This window comes from Struthio camelus, chromosome 1, assembly GCF_040807025.1.
Source record: "Struthio camelus isolate bStrCam1 chromosome 1, bStrCam1.hap1, whole genome shotgun sequence".
In the NCBI taxonomy this organism is placed as follows: Eukaryota; Metazoa; Chordata; class Aves; order Struthioniformes; family Struthionidae; genus Struthio; species Struthio camelus.
This window is the reverse complement of record NC_090942.1, coordinates 207,754,790-207,774,185: the sequence shown is the minus strand read 5'-3', so window position 1 is coordinate 207,774,185 and position 19,396 is coordinate 207,754,790. Positions and strand designations below refer to the sequence as shown.

The 19,396-nt window shown below is 39.0% G+C and overlaps 1 protein-coding gene across 7 annotated transcripts in view; it reads right to left on the bottom strand.

Moving 5' to 3' along the window:
* PDGFD (platelet derived growth factor D) overlaps positions 1-19,396 on the bottom strand; it is a 149,961-nt gene that overhangs the window by 74,411 nt on the left and 56,154 nt on the right. For 3 of the 7 annotated variants that reach the window (XM_009678438.2, XM_009678440.2, XM_068930367.1), the window contains one exon: positions 2,441-2,558. The exons of the other annotated variants lie outside the window; for them this stretch is intronic. In XM_009678438.2, coding sequence (XP_009676733.2) covers positions 2,441-2,558 — 118 coding nt within the window. The remainder of the gene's footprint in view (positions 1-2,440; positions 2,559-19,396) is intronic. 7 annotated transcript variants of the gene reach the window in all.

The following is a 19,396-nucleotide window of genomic DNA, read 5'->3' as shown; positions in this document are numbered from 1 at the left end:
ACTATAGACCTAAATCAACATCATATGCTCAGGTCCTGTCTACTAGAGAGGCACAGCTGCATGTTCACTGCTATTTAGGACAGTACAGAGCAGCTGTTTGGCCAGGCGAGGAGCCTGATAAGAGGGCTATAGGACTGCGATAAAAAGGGTGAGAAAGTCCAATAAACACAATATTCTCACATCATCTCATTTTGTGGCCACTTTGTATCTGGGCTACTGAATGGAGACAGGAACATTCTGCACCACTTCCAAGGTAGAGTTTCTTTCAAGATAATGTTTTAAATACAGAAGGTTACTTTTACGCTCTTTGGACTATCCTATTAGGAGAAGGAGACTTTGGACTTCTCCTATTATCTGTGGAAATTTGATAGCATCTAGGATTGCAGTTCAGCAAGACAAAAGATTTAGCATTAGTCCACCTCTATTTATAACAAGAACATAATATACTATCCTTCCAGATTTTTTTTATTAACCTCAGCAACCATCATAGCACTGCCTAAAACTATACTTTGGTCAGTTTCCAGCCAAAAATAGGAGGCATAAGAAATGTTCCTTTATTGCATTTCGGGCTAGGAAAATAGCGTTGCAAGCCACTTTATTCTTGCCAGGTTGAACCCTTGCCCAAAGGAGGAAAAAATGTTAAAGTTCATGTGTTCGACACAAGAAAGAAAAGCAACAGACTCAGCTTAGGAGAACAGATATGAAAACAGGATTTACGACAGATTTTTTGTCAAAAATTGTATTTTTATAGTTTTTATTTGCTGGAAAGAATTCTAAAGAATTTGTTCTGTTTTGTTTGTTTGCACTTTCAACCTGCTTCAGTTATTCCTTCAAAGTTTACCTCAATCCATTTCATGGAAACCACAGAAGAACAGTCCATCAAAGAAGAAAAGTTTAAATCTTTCTTAATTTAGAGAGCTTAGAAGTCCAGCTTCACAGCAGACATCCAAGAGTACTCACTTAATAACACGAAATGGCAAGAACCATTTTTGGGTTCCCTAGGGTGAAATGTTCTGGGTTTTTTATAGCTTTGGCTGTAATTAAGAAAGCAGCACAACTATGACCTTGAATATCTTCTGGTATAATCTAAATTAAATAACGGACATCTTTGGTAAATAACAGCTGCACTGTGTGCTACTAAAATCTTTTAAGTAGTGTAAGTAGTGTTTTATTTATATAGCTCTACTGTCCTATCAGTTGCTGGCCTGTGCATTGATTTACTTGACTTAAAGTGGTTAGTTTTTACATTCTCAGTGTGCTCCTCATCTTGCAACCGTTCCATCTTTCTCAAACCTTCACTTTTGATTTGTTATTAAAACAAACTTCCTACATCGCAAACCTCACCCACCTTTATGAAGATTGATTTGTTCCATGCTCAGCCATTTCTTTACCAGCTGCTAGTCTCAGTAGTTGAGCTGGGAAGCTGCAAAGCTGGTACGATGCCAGACTCAGGTACAGCCTGGTACAGGGGGCTAGAACATACACAGGCATGTTGCAAGAGCACTGGGGGGACTGTACCAAGAAGTTTCACCTAACCTCTCTTCCATTTGCAAATCCAGTCTTCGTGCTTTCAGTGCACAAGATGCAGGGCAGCATTATAGAGTTGTCTCCCTTGCTACACTGCCTGAGTGCATTGTGGGCTACCGAAGTGATGGAGCATGCTGTCACACAGGCTGCGCACTCCACCTTCCCTAAGCAATGCAGAAGCACTGCACCGGTTTCAGATACAGGCTCTGAAAGAAGTGATGTATGGCCCCAAGGCCCCTGTGAGCACGGGACCGTATCTCCTGGAACTACAGGTCCTTAAATACTTTTGAAATCTACAGTGACATGTGCAAACATTATCAAGATTTGTGCAACAAATATTTGGCAATGAGAAGGCACCCTTCCCTCTCCGTGTGCCAGGTGCCGTAAGGTCACTGCTAGCATGCACTGGCAGAATGCAGTGACGTTTCTAAAACACAAGAATACCTGAAATACCTGAAATTCCAGCAGACCCGCAGGTCACATGCCTGCTAAGGGTGGACAGCACCAAGGGTATGTTTTGTCTGATGCATAGCAGTGAGTTAAAGGCCATCAATCTTCCTGATTCATTGGCTTTAATTAATGGACTGAGAATCCCCTACCTGCCAATTTTGCTCTACCCATACGGACATTTACTTATTTCATACATAAAGCTTTAAATAAAATGCTTTTATTTTTTGTTCCTACTTGTTAACAGATACAGAGGAATATTCTGTCAAGAAAGAAACAAATGCTCCACTAAACCCATCTCAATGGACAATTTGTTTCTTAAACACAGCATTTAAGTAATAAAGAAAGAATAAACATAAAATTCTCCTAAGAAATAAAATGAAAGTACCATTAAAAAACATTTGTCTAAGACATATTAGGATGCTAATAAACTCAGATCAGACATTAACAGGGAGGGCTCACTCACCAAATCCATTTTCATAAAGCAGTAAGACAGTTTGGGGCCAGCGTATTTGCTTGTGCAAATCAGCAGCATCGTTCTGTTGATTATAATGGAGTTCTAGCTGTTTACACCAGCGGAGGATCTGACCCGCAGCAGCAGAAGAAAGGAGGAAAAGAAAACTGTAAGAGCAGGATGCAGAATCTGAGAGACAGCAGAAGCAAATGCCCAACACAGTGATACAGTGAACTCATGTTCACTAAATAAATTGATAAATTGAACTAATTCAGCGTATATAGATATGAGGAAATATTCAAAGTGTGCCTCTCTGACCTAGGAGTAGCGTTGAGCAAATAATGGATGCTTTTTCATTCACAGGTTGCATTAGGAAGAGAAAGATACTTTTTTATATCAAGCATTTGTTAGATCCAAAGTAAAATATTTCAATTTCAGGTCACAACCCCGAGAAAGCATCTCTAAACAAATATTAGAAGCTAACATTCAAAACAAGTTTTATTGTTTCTGAATTATTTTCTGGCCTTGAAAGTACTTGCTGAATTCAGCCCAATTTCTGAATGCCATTCACTACGTTTCATATTTTAGTGGGATTATAATTGGCAATAAATAACGCAAATAGAGAGACAGAAAGGGAAAAAAAAAAAAAAAAACACTGAGCTCCTTGTAGAAAGCTACTAAATTTCGTTTTCAAAATATTTATCTAGATGCATTCAGGCAGCCTTGAAAGCTTCATCCACCTGTAATGAGGCTGTAATGAGGATTCTCCTACAATTTACAAAGAACATCAGGTCATCAACTGTGCATATGAGTATCCAGTTGACTAAAATGGAGCTGCTCCGATTTATGAGGCTGGATTTGCGGCTCAACAATGAGTGTGCAGGGAAGTCAGTTGTTCTTTAGCTGGCACTAACAAAACTTTTGAGCTCCCTGCCATTATTGTAAAGCAAAAGAAAACACTCAACCCTTTACCAGAACATAATTACTAATGCCTTAACCAAAGCAGCGTAATTCCTATTATTCTTCTCTTTTCCTTCTGAATAAAGTTTCTGCTACTTTATGCAGAGCTGGAACTTAGATGTTAAACTATGATTTTTGCATTAAAAAGACATAGTCTACCATTTATAAAATTACTACGATGTTAATCATTTGTTAATTTTTTTAAGCTACTGTTATTCCATTAACATCATATTAATTTATTAACTATATAAACAGGTAGATAGTTCAAGGCTCTTAATTCAAAATTCACCTAAAATCTTGCCAATAGGAAGTCACTGGACAAGGTGTTTGGAGGGGTTTTTTTTCCCCCTCCTTGAATCATCTGAAATGTTTCCATATGGCCATAAAAACAATTTTAAGAAGCAAGTCTTGAAAGAAATAACAACTAGTCATTAAAAATCTATGAATCAATTAGATATACGCAGAGTTCTTCACATTCTCCAAATGCAGGTTGCTGTTTATGTCACAGTGCAAAATTATCAGTCTTCATGTACTACAATAATTTGTCAAGAAATCCAAGAGCAGAAGGAGTCAGCTCAAAAAAACTGGGTTTAGATGAGCTGGTTCCAAAAAAGCACACTGGCAACAGCCCATTGTTAAAAGGCATATTAAAGAAGGACAAAAAGTCAAGCCAACTGCAGGCTCAAAACAAAATAAACAATGAAAAGAGAAATAAAAGAAAAAAATGATTTTTTCTTTAATAAGAAAACAGTGAGAGTACAGCATGGCTGCAAGGATTCATTTTTTCTCCCCTAAAAGAGAAAAAAACTCAAAAGTAGGACTAACTATTAGAGAGGAAAAAATTTTACAGGGAATAATTTTGTATCAGAACATAATGCACGGTTGATTACAATGAAACCTGCAGACTGTATTTTCTCTCAGAAACTACAGGAGTAAGAGGCAAAGACTGCCAAAGCATTTGACATTACCATATATAGTGTAGTGGAAGGATAACATTAAAGATATTACTACTTTCCAAATGTAACAGTGGCAGATAAAAGAAGGGAGATTTCTTGGCTTCGAGAAAATATATGAGACAGGTTAGAGCTATAAATTATTCACATAGTCGTAGAAGCAATAGTAGTAGCAGTAGTAGTTTTAATATCACAGTAACTTCCAGCAGACGGTGCTGACAATGAGAGACAGATTTTTGTCCTAAGAGGCAAAATTCTGAATAGATATCACCAACGAGAACCTAAATTATCTTGGGATTAAGACAAATTCTTACAGTTCAGAGGAATCAGACACTGGATCGTTTCAGTAGGAGAATCAATGCATGTATCATTACTTATATTCTTTGTACCTCTAAATGTGGGCTAGATTCAAAAAATCTTAGGTGCCTGAGAGTCTGAAAGCACCGTATTTTTTTGCAAGTCTTTATCCCTCCAAGCTCAGTCACAGCCCACATCCAAGAGGTACCAAACACAGACTGACTGAGTACAAACTATGCCTCATCCCAAGTTTATAAGAGTTAATAGGTATTATCTGGTAGACTACAATAGTTTTCAGTCAGGCGTATCACTGAGCACTAGATATAGTGGTAAAAGTCAAAATGACATCCTGAATTTCTGTGCACAGAGGAACTACACGTTCACAGCCATTTTTTGACAATTTGCATACACAGGTAAGATATTTGTGCATCTATGGCTATGATTTTTTTTTCCTTTTTTTTTAGTGTGCATGTCTATGATTAAATTAGAATAGCTTTGTACAGGTTTACGAGTTTAGATTGATTGACAGAATAATATTTTTTACTTCCATTACTTATAAAGTCCTCTTATTAGAAGTAAATATTAATTAAAGTAACCAAAAACCTTACTTATACTAGAATTAATGCTACTATTTCAACTATGTCTATCACAGAAACTGCAAAAAAACGGAGGCAGACAGAATACAGTTATTGCAGCCAAATCTGGTCAGGACACAAGTTTTTTTTTTTTTTTTTTTTTTTTTTTAAGTGCCTTCATATTTTCACAGGAATTAATACAATTATCAGAATAGGCCTGCATCTCAAAATGTTGTTATTATCCCCTTCACTGCCAGTGCCAGCATGAATAAAAGAAACCAAACAGACAGGAATTGACAGAACTCAAACCACAATCAAGTTACAGTTAGTTGTTATGAAAGGCTCTCTTGTTATAATATCTTTTATTCTAGATCCTCCTTGTCATTAAAAAGAAGACTGATTATTACAGAAGATACCCAGGGGCTTAAGCACACTCAGAAAGAAAGAAAAAAATCTGAGGAGTAAAAGCCCCACTGTTCTTGCCAAATATATTTAGGGGAGGATAGTATCTATGAATGTTCGTGCAGCCTCTCTCTTAGGACATTATCTTATTCTCTTTGAAGTTGCATTAGTTTCAGCAGTAACAGAATTGGGCTCCACTTATTCATTCATGCTGGATTTTGTTTCTGTGCTTCTCTTCTCCCCCATCTCATTTTCATGGTTGGGAAAGATATAAACCACATAAACAGATGGGATTTTGCTACAATAGTCAACATGTTAATCAATCACATCATCTGCTGTGTGATTTTTCTTTCCTTTCCTTTCCCTCTTTCCACAAACACACAAAGAAAACTACCAGATTGTTGGTATATCTGTGGTCGCAGTGATAGGCAACGCATTCCTCAGTTCCCCACCGTGGAACATATGAAGGTCCAGAAAAGATTTTTGCACCTAACTTAACCATAGATACACAATGCCCAGAAAAGAAACCGGTGTTGGTTTCTGCTGTGCAGTGTAAGATCGGGGAAGTACATGCCCACAGCTTCTTGGAAGTCCCCCCTGGGATTGGCAAAGGAGCACGCCATAATCGCCTGGGGACACAATCAGTGAAGAGATGCCTGTTTACCACATGAGTGTTGCCTTAAAATGTATCATGAGAGTGCCCTAAAGTCCTCAGAAAACAAGGCATTTCTTGTGCTAGGCCCTTTAGGATTATATAAAGCCCTTCTGCAAAAGTTGCTATGATGACAAGAGGCAAGATGGGAAAAGTGGAGTAGGAACATGAAAAAGAGATCACTGAAAATGTGTATGTCGTAAGAGCATATACAAAAAGCAATAGCCACAGCACACTCACTATTAATTGTCTAGATGATGTCTAGAGTTTGCCCATAGTAAAAATGCTGTAACCATAAGGGTCTGAGGATATAAGAGAAGGTTTGTAAGGAATGGTAAGATTTTTTAATTAGATTATCTGAAATGGCTGAAAAAATCAAACCGCTTTTCAGCACAAAGTATTTCCATCAGGCCTCTTTCATTTGCTGCAGAGTCACATTGGTGAATTTTAGAAGTGGATTTGAGTGGCCTCGCTCACTGTCATGAGAGAACCATCAGTTCATGAAGGGCAGAATGAAATAAATGTCCAAGACTACTGGAATCAAAACTCCTCAATGGAAGTGAACACCAGCATCTTGGGAAAAATGGAGAAAGGGTTAAAACGCTCCTAACTTAAACAACAGACTTCCTTCCAGCATGCAAACTGGATGTCAGGTGTGGACCCCATTTTTTAATGAAAGCCATAAATAGAATCATACATATTTTATTCTGAGTACTTTTCAGCACTAATTAACAAATACAAATTGCAAAGCTCCTCTGGCAGCTGTGATGCTGCTGCTCTATAAAGATGCTTTGGAAAGATATGACACTTTTCTCTGTCTTAAAGCTATCTTCTAATAAAAGCAGACACTAATTCCAAATTGCATTCAGAACACATAGGAGAGCAAAATCAATATTTGGCCAAAGAAATGAAGGAAAACAACTGCTTGGTAAAGTAACTGTGCTTTTCAGACTATGTACCTAATCCAAATCCTACTGAAGTCAATGGAAAGATTCCCTCGGGTTTTCTGTAACACACACACACACACACACACACACAAAACCCTATGTGGAAGACTATTAAATACAAAATCAAAAATCTGACTGTGGATCATGTATAAATTGCAAGTGATATACATTTCAATCTCAGGACTCAAAGTTTTAGTGTCAGAATCAGGCTGATGGGCACAAGTTCCCCTCACTGGGCAAACACCTAGTGAGTGAATTTTGCTAACTGCCAAGATCTGAACTGAAGTATCACTTCTGTTTATAATGGTGTCTGAAACAGCTACAACATCTAATAATTACACATCAAAGGAGTTGATCATATCCCAATAAAACTATTCAGCTTTAAAGTCAGAAGAAAGCTAGTATTTTCCATACACTGAAAGATTTAAGATTTCTCTGTACTCTCTTACTATTGCTCAATAATCTGTTTTCATTCAGAGGTAGCAGCACACACTTAAAATGTTTTAAAAAATAACATTCCAGCTGTGGCATCAGTACTGATGCAACTGCCTTTTGAATGACTTTGATTCCTTTGAAGGAAAAAGGCTGAAAAATGGGACCCTATTTATGGCAAATCAGTGCAAAAATAGCTGCAGGAAGAGAGGGAGAAGAAATACTAAAACATGGCATCTTAAATATAAACACTCAATTATTACTTACAAATTTGTGTGTGTTCTTAACAGACCCTTTCATCAAACCCAGAAGAGAATAAAAATAATAGCATTTAACATTGATCACTTTTATTTTGCTCTTTTTTTTCCACTGGAAAGTCTTTGCTAAAAATATATTAATCTTTGAGACTGCTTTTCTTTTAAAGACTTCCAAAGGTTTAAAAAAAACAAGCATAAAATAAGAGGATAGAAAGGAAAGAAAAGAGAAGCAACTGACAAGGCGCATATTATCAAAAATTATTGACTTTGTATGAGCATTACACAGAATCAAAGAGCAAGGCCTTGCTTCTCTTCAGGATGTGATGTTTTCTGTAGCACTTATACCCGCCTGCTAAGGGAGAAACCATGGGCAGTAGTAATCTAGTCTGCTTAGCTCCACGCACCAAAATGTGAAAATACTTGCTGTTGATGCATATTGTTAACTGAGGTGCTTTTACATCCAGTGGCTGGATTCAAATTCATATATTTCCATTTGGTTCACAGCAATTATGCTCTACTGCAACATTTTTCATGACCTTTTCTCGCCCTACCTGTGTAGCATCCCCAAGAGACTGGTCAGCACACACCTGCATTAGGAACCACAAGGTTTACGTTCAGCATTCCCTCAAACTGCCCATATGAGACTGGAATTATACCTGCTCTGCTGCAGCAAGCAATGTCTGGATACTCTGATAATGAACTCTATTGCAACTATGCTAGAGAAACAGACTCAAAATTGACTAGGGGTGAAGACCTCAGCATCTGAAAATGAATGCACTCTATCCCACATGGTTTGCTTCATCACCCTTACACACTGAATTGTGCACAGAGCCCTTGTTCTATTCAATTCCTGTACATAAAAGGTAACAATTGTATTTGAAACTCATTTTTATAACAATCAAACAGCTTTATGGAATGCTAAGATAAATAATTTCTCAAAGAGAAATTCTCTCTGCAGAGAATCTATTAGCAAGTAAAACTTGGGCTGGTATTAAGTTATTTACCAGTGTTTTATATGCATCATTGTTGTAATAGCTGGTGAATATCACTGTGAAAAAGAAACTGGATGAGGGAGAGAGAGAAAATAGGAATTACTGTTCATGTCTCTTAGTCGTTCTTAAATGTGCTAATGCAAACTACAGTAACACCCTGAAAGGTGCCTGGGGGGAGGCAGAACTATCCTAATGCAAAAGGACTATGGCTGAAGAAGGGCTAGAATGTCATGAGAAAAAGAAATAAAGTTTGGGCTCCCCTCGTCTCAAAACCTCACCGAAGACTTTTAAGAGCAGTTTTGAGACAACCAGCAGCGTTTAACTGCCTGTGTTCTTGCAACCCCTGAGGGGACCTAGGATTAAGAACAATAAATGGCTAAATGCTAAGCTTCCTGTTTCTCCAGCTCCAAATTCCTCTTTAAAACTGGCATTGGAAATAAAGTCTTTCTACTTCAGCCCCCCCAGCAACAGAGTGAACACTTTTACTCGAGGTGGTCAAGATGACCCAATTCTTTATTGCAGCATGAGCTACAGCAGAAATACAGCCAAATACTTGGGTTTCTAAAAAGTGTCCAGCTCTATACATAACTAGTCCCATAACATCTGCACAGTACAAGAGAAAAACTAAGTAACTAAATCAAACCAAACCCAAATCATTGTCTAAATACACCACCAACAGGTCATATTCACAATCTCATCCCTGGCCCTCCCAAATGGGGAAAAGAAATAAATCTTGATATGTATCCAAAGAATCAACAGATATATTATTGCAGATAAACAGTTCATAGATGCTAAAACCAGAAGGGAGCATCATGAACATCCATTATAACTTGCAGCAGGATAGAGGCCATAGGCCCCTAAAAAAGAGTATTAGGTTTGAAACAACAGTTCTGTGAAGAGCAGAACAAATTAAGTTTGCTTTCCTGCAGTCTGTCTTGCTTACTCAACTCCTCAGCTAACTCACACTGAGCTAGCCTGTTATCTCTGCCTTTACCCTTGCAAACATCACCCCTCAGAGTACTTGGTAGTGGCATGCAGACCACTCCAACAAACAGAATCATAAGGTATTATGTCTGCAGCATTTAAGTGACTTATTCAAGATCATATAGCACGACAGCGGCAAAACTGGGAGAATAATCTAAAAAAAAACCCAGCAAGCATCCAACTTTCACTCAGTGCAAGAGCCCACGGTGATAAATCACAAAGGCCAGCTCCACTCTTGGTGTCATATTCAAACTGAGTACTTTAATGAAAGGGATGAGGGAGACCAAATGGAAACCACATGTTGCCAAAATTGCTTTTTTAACCTGAAAAGTGAAGAGCAGAGATCAGGAGATAATTGATGAAATGCACGTATGTGTACATATGTGTGGGTGTATGTATATATTTTTATATATTACATCAAATATTAATTTATAAAAATTAATATGTTTATTATATTAATTATATATTATATATGGGTATCCACACACACACAAATATATGTGTGTGTGTGTGTGTGTGTGTGTGTGTGTGTGTGTGTGTGTATTATATATATATCTTTGTGATAACCAATACTGATGTATGGGAAAGAGGTATGGCTCTTTAGCGTTTTGTAGAGAAATGTTTATAACTTAAACATTTATAGAAATTTCTCCGAGCTTGACATTAGCAGCTATATGGAGTATATGTTCATAAATCAGATTTCTTCTAGATACCACTAGGGATAATGAACACAATTAATTAATTCCCCCTCCCCCAAAGTGGCAGCATTCTTTCTCCACTAGATTTCAGGTATTAAATGAATTCTCCAATTGCTGTGATAAAACTGCAGTCTGAGGAAGATTGGCAGAGGAGGTATTCTGTAGGAGTTCTTGTTGGCTGTATAGGATGTAAACAGATATCAAGGACTGTACATGGTATTTCAATCAGCCATGCTTCACAGCAGCAAAAAACTGAATGGCAAAGGAATAAGCCGAAAGGAGTTCACAGTTGCATTATTTCTAGGGACTTCATCTTTTCCCAGGAATTATTGCATAGATAAGTGGTCAGCTTCTTTCCTTCAATTTTATGCAGGGTGACAGCATGTGTGTGTGTTTGACAGACATACTGCACTGACTACCTGCCACTATTCATTATGGATTCCCATAGCCTGCTTTGAAAGTACAAAAAACAGAAAATGGATGAGCAACTTTAACAATTTATTCTCCTCTGAATCTTAAGCGCTGGAAAGAGCTCATTTGGTTGATGGAAAAGATCCATGTGTACAGGAGAAATTCTCATGGATAATTTTAATGTACTCGTCACGTGGAACCTACATTTAGAAAACCAGTAGGGTCAACTTAATGTAGTAAGACAATTGCAATAGTAAGTAAGAAAGGAGGGTTAGAATTAATATTCTAATTACTAGTTTGATGGCAGCATTGTAAAGATTTCTGCTATCTAGAAAATGACTTAAAACAACAATACTAGCAGCAAACATGCAATCACTGTTATCACTGCTATCACATGCTATCACTGTTAGAGGAAGAAGTTAATTTTTTGCAAAAAAAAAACATTTTAAATAGCTGTTAAAGGTAAAATGAAGCAAAAATTTTCAGTCTAGAAACTAGATATGTGCAGTTTAATTACAGGGGAGAAAGTTTTATCCCATAAAAGAAGAATGCCATAATCTTTCCAAGACTTTTCATTCGCAGCAGTACCTTGGCTTATAATGCAAGTCACAAAAACCTGCCATGGGACCAAGGCACTTACCTCTTGAGATTCTGAAGACATTCAAATCACATGTAGACAGCAATACAGTATGGAACACATTTTTATTTTAAATAGTTGTTTTCATAAGTTCATATTTAGTAACCAGTATTTTTGACCTTCACAGCCAGCTAGTCATAGGAATTCATATATCCTCTGAGAGAGACTGAGATGAAGAGACCTCCTGCCATTTTCAGAAGGGATCTAAAGTCTCTCAACAGCACTTGTAACAACTGCTTACGTTCTTAATGTTAAATATAAACCTAAATGTCTGGAAGAGCAGGTGTTTCACTGCATTCTCCTTGTTTTCTAACACACATAAATAATAGATACAAAATTCAGTCCCTTCCCTTTCAGAATTAACCTAACCTAACAGACACAAAGTCGCATGCATTTGGTTGTCAAAAATTAAAGTAAAGGGCTATAATGTGATTATACTATCTATGCTGCGTAGGAGGCTGCAGGTAGCTCTGTCAGCCCTGCGATGGACCAAAGGATGACTGCACTCTTTCAGTCACAACTCATTTGGTTTGTTCTAGGTCCTGAGGTCTAGAGCCCAGGTCAGGACACTAATCTGACAAAGCCGTCTTGACAGACGTACGCAAGGGTGCACACGTATGCCCACATGCACACGCACGCACACAAACCAAGGAAGATGTAATACTGGAAGTGGACAATACATTGGCTCTTAGTCCTGGAGCCCTTATAACACTATAGTCAAAAAACAGCCATGCCACACTACAAGACAAAAAAATCTCTTCCTACAGCAAGAAATACCCAAAAGAAGGTGATCCAGTTTTCCGATTTCAGGAATGAATATGACCTTTATAGAACCCTTGCTTTGTTCTAATAAAAAAAACTTTTAAGTTTTATCACTCATGTAAGGCCTTCATAGGTGTCTTAAAACCAAACCTATGACAATCATTTATTTTAAAAGCGTAGGCTTATGGTTGTCAGGGATAAGAGTCAAACTCCATATTTGCTTGCTTTCCCTTACTGAAGGCAAAGTTGCCGAGTCAACACAAACCTTGATCAAAGACACCATAGGGCTATTGAAGGATCAGAACGGGGTAGTCACGGGCAGGAAACCACCTTGCTCTAAGAGGGGAGAGACAGAGGGGCAAACCATCCCAGCCGTGTTTGGCTCTCTCGATACACTTGTCACCTACAGGAGTAATGTACACCTACAAGAGTGACTACTACACCAATAGTCTGTGCAAGAGACTAAGCAAAAATATTTCATGCCCTCTTACTGCTCCGGCAGGCAGGCAATGTTCTCATAATTACGCATGCAAGCCTCTGTCTATGGGCAGGCACATGCACACAAAGAAGAAGGAACATTAACTTCAGAAGTAGTGCGAGGCACTCAGCCAAAACACACAAACATCCACACGCTAACACAAAGCAAAATACAACTCCAAATGCAGCCTCCGTTGCAGTTCACACTGAACTCCCAAGAAAATGCAAGACTCGCAGCACTCAATGGCTTTAGACTGACGAAAACAAAATATTGCCTGTGTGTATCTTCAGTGATTAAAGCTTTGTTTCCAATGGGAGTTCATTTTGTTATTAGAGTGAGGATTTTATTAGCTCCAAACATATGGTGCTAGTCATAAATATTCAATTATGTATGAACACAGTAACACAGGTTATCATTATTAAGTGGCTGTTGGGTCAGTTTGGCTATACAACCTTACTGAGGAAACATGGTTGCTAACAGAGTGCCAAGCTGTTTGCCTATGTAACAATCACAAAGCAAGTACAAGTGTCATATATTTGAGGACTGAAAAAAATATTCTGCAGTACTAAGCAGGAAAAAAATAGGAGAAATTATAAAATCTGACCTTGTCACAGAGCTCAGTTCAGTCTTCACATACTTTTCCAAGTAACACAAGAGCAGCCATCAGGAACTGCATATCTGCCACTGTCAGCAGTGAGACATCACACCTAATCCTAAATATTTCAAATTCACGATAATTCATTTCAATCAATAGTTGAAAAATGCTGATTTTCACTCTATCCATTAAAGTTAGATATCTATGACAAAAGACTTACCCATTTAGAGAAAAATAAACAGGTAGCCTCTTCTTTTTCATTTATTGTAATCTCGCTATCATAGTTCTGGCCTGTGGCATTGGCAGCATGTTCACATCAGCTCTCATTCTAGATCCTCTGTTTGTTATGCCATGCATAAGCCATATCGATTCTTTCCAGATAATAGAATATACACTTTCTGAACCCTCTCTAGAGCTAAAACGCAGGCTAAGCTGTCCTCTCTACCCACATCATGTGGACTCATGCACCACTCATACCCTTTCAGAAACCTGCTGCAGAAATCATTTCACAGACCTGTGACTCTGACCATATTATCCCTGTTTATAATTCATTTACTGACCCTCTCTGCTCTATTATATCAAACATGAGTTACTTATCCTGATTTCCAAAGCCCTGTATTGTGGCTTAGTCATAAACTTATATTATTGTGTCTCAGTCATAACTTCTTACGTGCTATCAAAACATTGACCACACCTGTGCTCTATTATCTAAGACCACCGCAGATGGTTCACTATCTAATGTTCAAAGAGGCACCTGCCCTTCAGCCCCAGAGGAGCTCCGTTATACTTCCTTACACTGTCCTGCATGTAATACCTATGAAAACTTTACAACTTTGACAAGTATAGTCAGTCACTCTAGCTGCTGTTTATCATGCTAACTTGTTCTAAGATGTTATCGCTTGTCTTGGACTCCAGCTGCTTGGGATAACCTTTTCTTTTCCATTTGCACAGCACTTAGGACAATGAAGATCCCTGACCTTACAGATGGCACAGGACAACTGATTTTTCTTTGGGGGATATGACCTAAACAAATTCGAGAGCAGAATACGAACACACTGTCTAAAAGCAAGGTGTCTCACTGAACTTGTCATCAAGGCTCCATTTACGTTCAGCAGATTCAGGATTAATTAAGATGCTTATCTGTCTCTGCTGGCAGAGAGAGCTGAATTGTATCACTTCCAGATGACCGTGCTTTGGTATAGTAATGCTCACCTTTGAGTAGGAGGTAGCACGTGAGGGCAGAGGGCTGCAGGTTTCCCCTTGCCCTTCTCAGGGGACTCTGACCTACCTGCCCTGTCTACTGCAGACCTAGCAGCACCTGGGCAAGATTCAAAGTGCTGTGGTAACTCTGTAATTGCAATCCTCCTTGCTTAAGCCACATATCTCAGGTGAGACTGTGATAGTACCTTACTTCACTGGAAGGGCTGACAATCTCCAGGACTGCTGCCACAATTTTTAACCAGCTACTTTGATGGTAGACCATTACCTCTACAATGAGAGCTACTCTGATTTAAGAGAAAGAGAGTACTTTCCCATCTGGTCTGCCTGCGGAGCAGTCAATATGCTATCCATTCTGGAATAAAGCTTCTCATACGTGATTTGAACTGAATGGTTTGTATTAAATTGTATTAAGTTTTAGTTAGAAAGCCAGGATGAAACACCTCAGGAATACGTTGGTCCTTCCTAGCTGTGGAGAGAAAAGGAGAAAAAAGGATTCATAATTCTTCCTTTTCTTCTGGACAAGACCACATTTCTTGCAGTTTTTTTCCCCGTAAGCTAACTCAAAATCAAAGGCATAGATCTCATGTGCTTCCAATAGACTTGACATTAGCTGTTATAATAGTGCAAGATTTGACAACACTGACAACTTCACTAGATTTTGTAGGAATTGATTGCTTCTGCCTCCATTTTCAAAGAACATAAACTGTGAAAGGCTTGACTGCTTGTTCTAAGTCATTAGCACAAGCTTGGATTTTGCAAGTACTTCTTTCTCCTTGTTTGTTATCCAAAAAAAAAAAAAAACAAAAAACCTTGCACAAACTAGCACAGCGTAAGAGGACTAGAGGTTAAAAGGAGTAAGACTTGAACACTTTTTTCCATGCCATCATTTGGTGCTGCTGTGAAACCACAGCAAACCTTAGCTCTTTATCTCATTTTTAATAAGGATAAATGTGACTGCTGGTCCCCACACCACGTGATCAGCCTTTATGAAAAAAAAAAGCCATCTGCATACATTTCCATTTCATGAGACGAAGTGTCAAGTTCATCTAAAATCTCTCCAGAGTTAAATAGCAGAGTTACCCAGCCCTCAAATGTCCATCCATGCTCTGGGTAATGTGGAACATGTTGAGACACATCTTGAGAGGTGACAGCTACACTTCTATGAGTGTAACACACTTACCCTTTTAGAGGCAGGCACTGGTGGGAGATTACTAGATGATGGGAGGCCAGGGGGAAGAATGGGCCATGCTCCTTCCCATTAGCACCAAAACACCCCCAGCTCCAAATCACATGAAACAAAAACAGCCACAGCTGCCCCCATCCCACACGGATCACAGCTGCATCCTTGGCTGATGCACGAAAACAAATGGAGATAAGTACATATGTACGGATCTATATCTACATATCTATCTTACTCACATGCACGTACACACACACTCACACTTAGTGACAGGAACAGGTTACTAAGTTGAGCATTAAAGAGCTAGAAAACGTCAGAATGGAGTTGCCTGTTGAATCTCACTTCTCCTCCCTTTCTCCGTGTGTGTTATAATGCTGTCATAAATTCTCTGGCCACATGCTATATTTCCCCGTCTCATTCAGCGTGCAGAAAGGACAGGGTTCATGTACTAAGCAGCTATTCAACATTTTGTTTCATCCTCAGTGTTCACTGTGTGGCCCCGTGCCTCATTTACCACACGCTGCTCAAATCTGCTCTGAAAACAGAATTTTTTATTTCCTTATCAGCTTTTCAATTGTTCTTATTGCTGCAGTGTCTGAAGGCAAACTGGGACCCAGAGAGACTACGGCCAAATGTATCCTCGCGTTCTGTGTCCAGTCTCTGACTCCTGTGACCTCATTTTTCAGTCCTTAGCTTTATACACCATTTTCCATGTTCAGAGCACCGCTAATGGCTGCAAATGAAGTCAGTGGGACCACCAAGCACTTCCGTGGATCAGAAACAGTCTCAGACTGGGCACACATGAAAAGAGGAACCATGCCGTTAGCAACCACTGCTGGCTGGGTTTAATGGCAGGAGTTTGATTTCCAACTTAATGCCTTCAATTTAGGTATTCTGAGGTCTAAAAATCAGGTGTCTGCCCCAACACTATAATTCAGGAAGCCTAGTTTCCCTAGACAGTCAGCGGAGGGAATCAGGAGTCTCTGAGGGGTGAACGTGAGAGCCTAAATGCTCCAGCAGCCAATGACGTAGGCACGCACGCTCCAGCCCTTGCGTCTCTCTCCGGAGACTACTTACCTGACACGAGGCTGCATATCGCCCCTTGCTTTGAGACAGAGGACGCAGAGTGTAGGGCTCCTAGTTCCCCTTCTTCCCAGTACCTACTGGTAGACGCAGTGCCCCCCATCTGGAGAACAGCAACCCTCTTATTCCATGCTGCTAGTGAGTCAGCAGGAACAGAAGTACAAAAAAGTATAAAATGAAATGAATGAAAGTACAAAATGCACTATTTTCAATTGCTAGGTCTGGCCCATGGAAGCCTTGGTGCAACTGCAGGGAAAATCTTCTCAAGGCTTCACTGGGATATGCTCTGTGTGGCTGGACTCGTGGGAGCTTCAGGCAGTCCCCACTGAGCACGGACAAGCACACAGCTTTTAACTCAGATGTAGGAGGGGGGCATCAAAAAGCACTTTCTTAACAGAATTCAACCTCTCATCCCCATCACCAGTCATCCTCTGACAAATTTCAAGTCTCCATGAAAATTCAGAGGAGTTAGAGCTGCTCAAAGTCACCACATTTATCATGATCAAAAAAAAAAAAAGAAAAAAAAAAAGAAAAAAAGAAGAAAAAAGAAAACACTTTCTTCCCCAGTTTTATTCACAGAAATGCCTGAAATATTCTGGTCATCATTTTCCCAAACAAAATAATTAAAATATGGCCTAAGGCAGATACTCATCTTGGAAAAACTCATCCCAAGCTGTTGCAGTATGGCACAGTCATAAATCTTAAAAAAGGGAGGGAAATGAACACGATGTCCTAGCCTGTCCCACGTTTATCCCCGCGCCAGGCAGGCCCTGAAGAGGTGAGCACCCTCGCGAGGCTGGAGGGATGCTGCGGGGCAGCTCCCACGCACTCCTCCCCCAGGAGCACAGCAGCCAGCGCATGTGACCTGTTAATCTAAGCACAAAATTAAAAGGATAAAACCCAGGCCGTGGTAATGAATGGAGCCTAGCTTTACAGGCAAACGGGTATGACGAAGAATCCTGAACAATTTTTTAAAAGTATCATAAATGCCTCTGGAATAGTTTCCCTCAACCATCTTTACCATGTACCGTCTCTACTTCAGTGTGTCATACAGGCTTCTCAGCACTCCTCTGGGAAAGTATGTAACTGTGCCATGGCTCACCTCAAGTAATATAACCAGATTCTGCAGGATTCAAAATAAAAACCATATCTCACACTACACTGCTTTTTTCTCTCACTCTTCCTTGCTCCCCCTCAACCTACTCTCCACCCAAAACCAGATAAAGATCATTTCCATGTATTCATAAGTGTAATCTTGTATAAAATGTACATGCTGTATTAATTACACATCAAAAAAATAATATCACCAAATAGACTACCTGAGTTTTGTTTTAAATAAGACCAAAATGAAACGCTTAGCATGTTATGCCAGTCAGACTTCTCAACAGACCAAAATATGTGCATTCACACACACACACACACACACATTGAAAAGAGGTGATCACCGAAAATTTCAAAGAAGATATCTTCAACTGAAAACTATCTTCATATTTTCCTTCTTGCATAATACAATTCTAAATGCTGCAAGCAGAAAAATTTGCATTACTAAGTAATCTACATAAGTCTCAACTTACTCAACGTATTTGAAACTCTTCAGTCACTGACATCTTCACCCTAAGAGGTCAATCATTTAAGAAGACAACATTTTGCCTTTTTAGAGGGCTACATATCACTAGAAGTGTTGAAAGAACTTCACTGAAATCCTTGATGAAACATTCCTCTGAAAAAACAAAAATCAATACAATCTTTGAAGTGTTGTTCTGAAGTAAAACTGGTCTCATTTTCTGATGTGCCAGCACAAAACTGACTTCTGAGCAATTTCTACAGAAAGAAATAAGTAAGAATTGTCTTATTTGAAATGAAGGCCATGATAAAACCAATAGAAAACGTATACCTTCTTTAAGATTTGATAAACGCTTTAAGAGGCTAACAGAAAAAAAAATGCAGTAAACATTTGAAAAGTTAGTGACAGAACCAAATGCTGTGAATTTAGTGATAATCACCCAAAACAAAGTGGGCCATTGTCCCATGAGAGAGGATTTTTTTTATGCTTTACTTAAAAAATTGTATTAAATTTCTAACTTTACTAATTAATCAATAAGGAATTAACCTATGCGCAGATATATATCCTTCAGACAGATACGTCTTAAACATCTACCTAGAATTCTGGACTGGGGAAGCAGGGAGCTGAGCTGTCAATTCCAATGATCTTCCTGATTTTCTTGGAGAGGGAGTTAAAGAGGCCAGCCGGTGTTCCCTGTGGCTTTCCAGACTCCCACGGACTCTTATGTGACTCAGTCAAATTACAAGAATCCCAAAAGGAAAAGATACACCCAAGTCCACAAGTCCGCTGCAGCAGATATAAAAGTCTGCCAGTGAGTTCAATTAATTTCAGTTTATAATTGTATGCATCATTATTCTTTATTGTACTTAGCCCAAGCAGGGCCCAGAC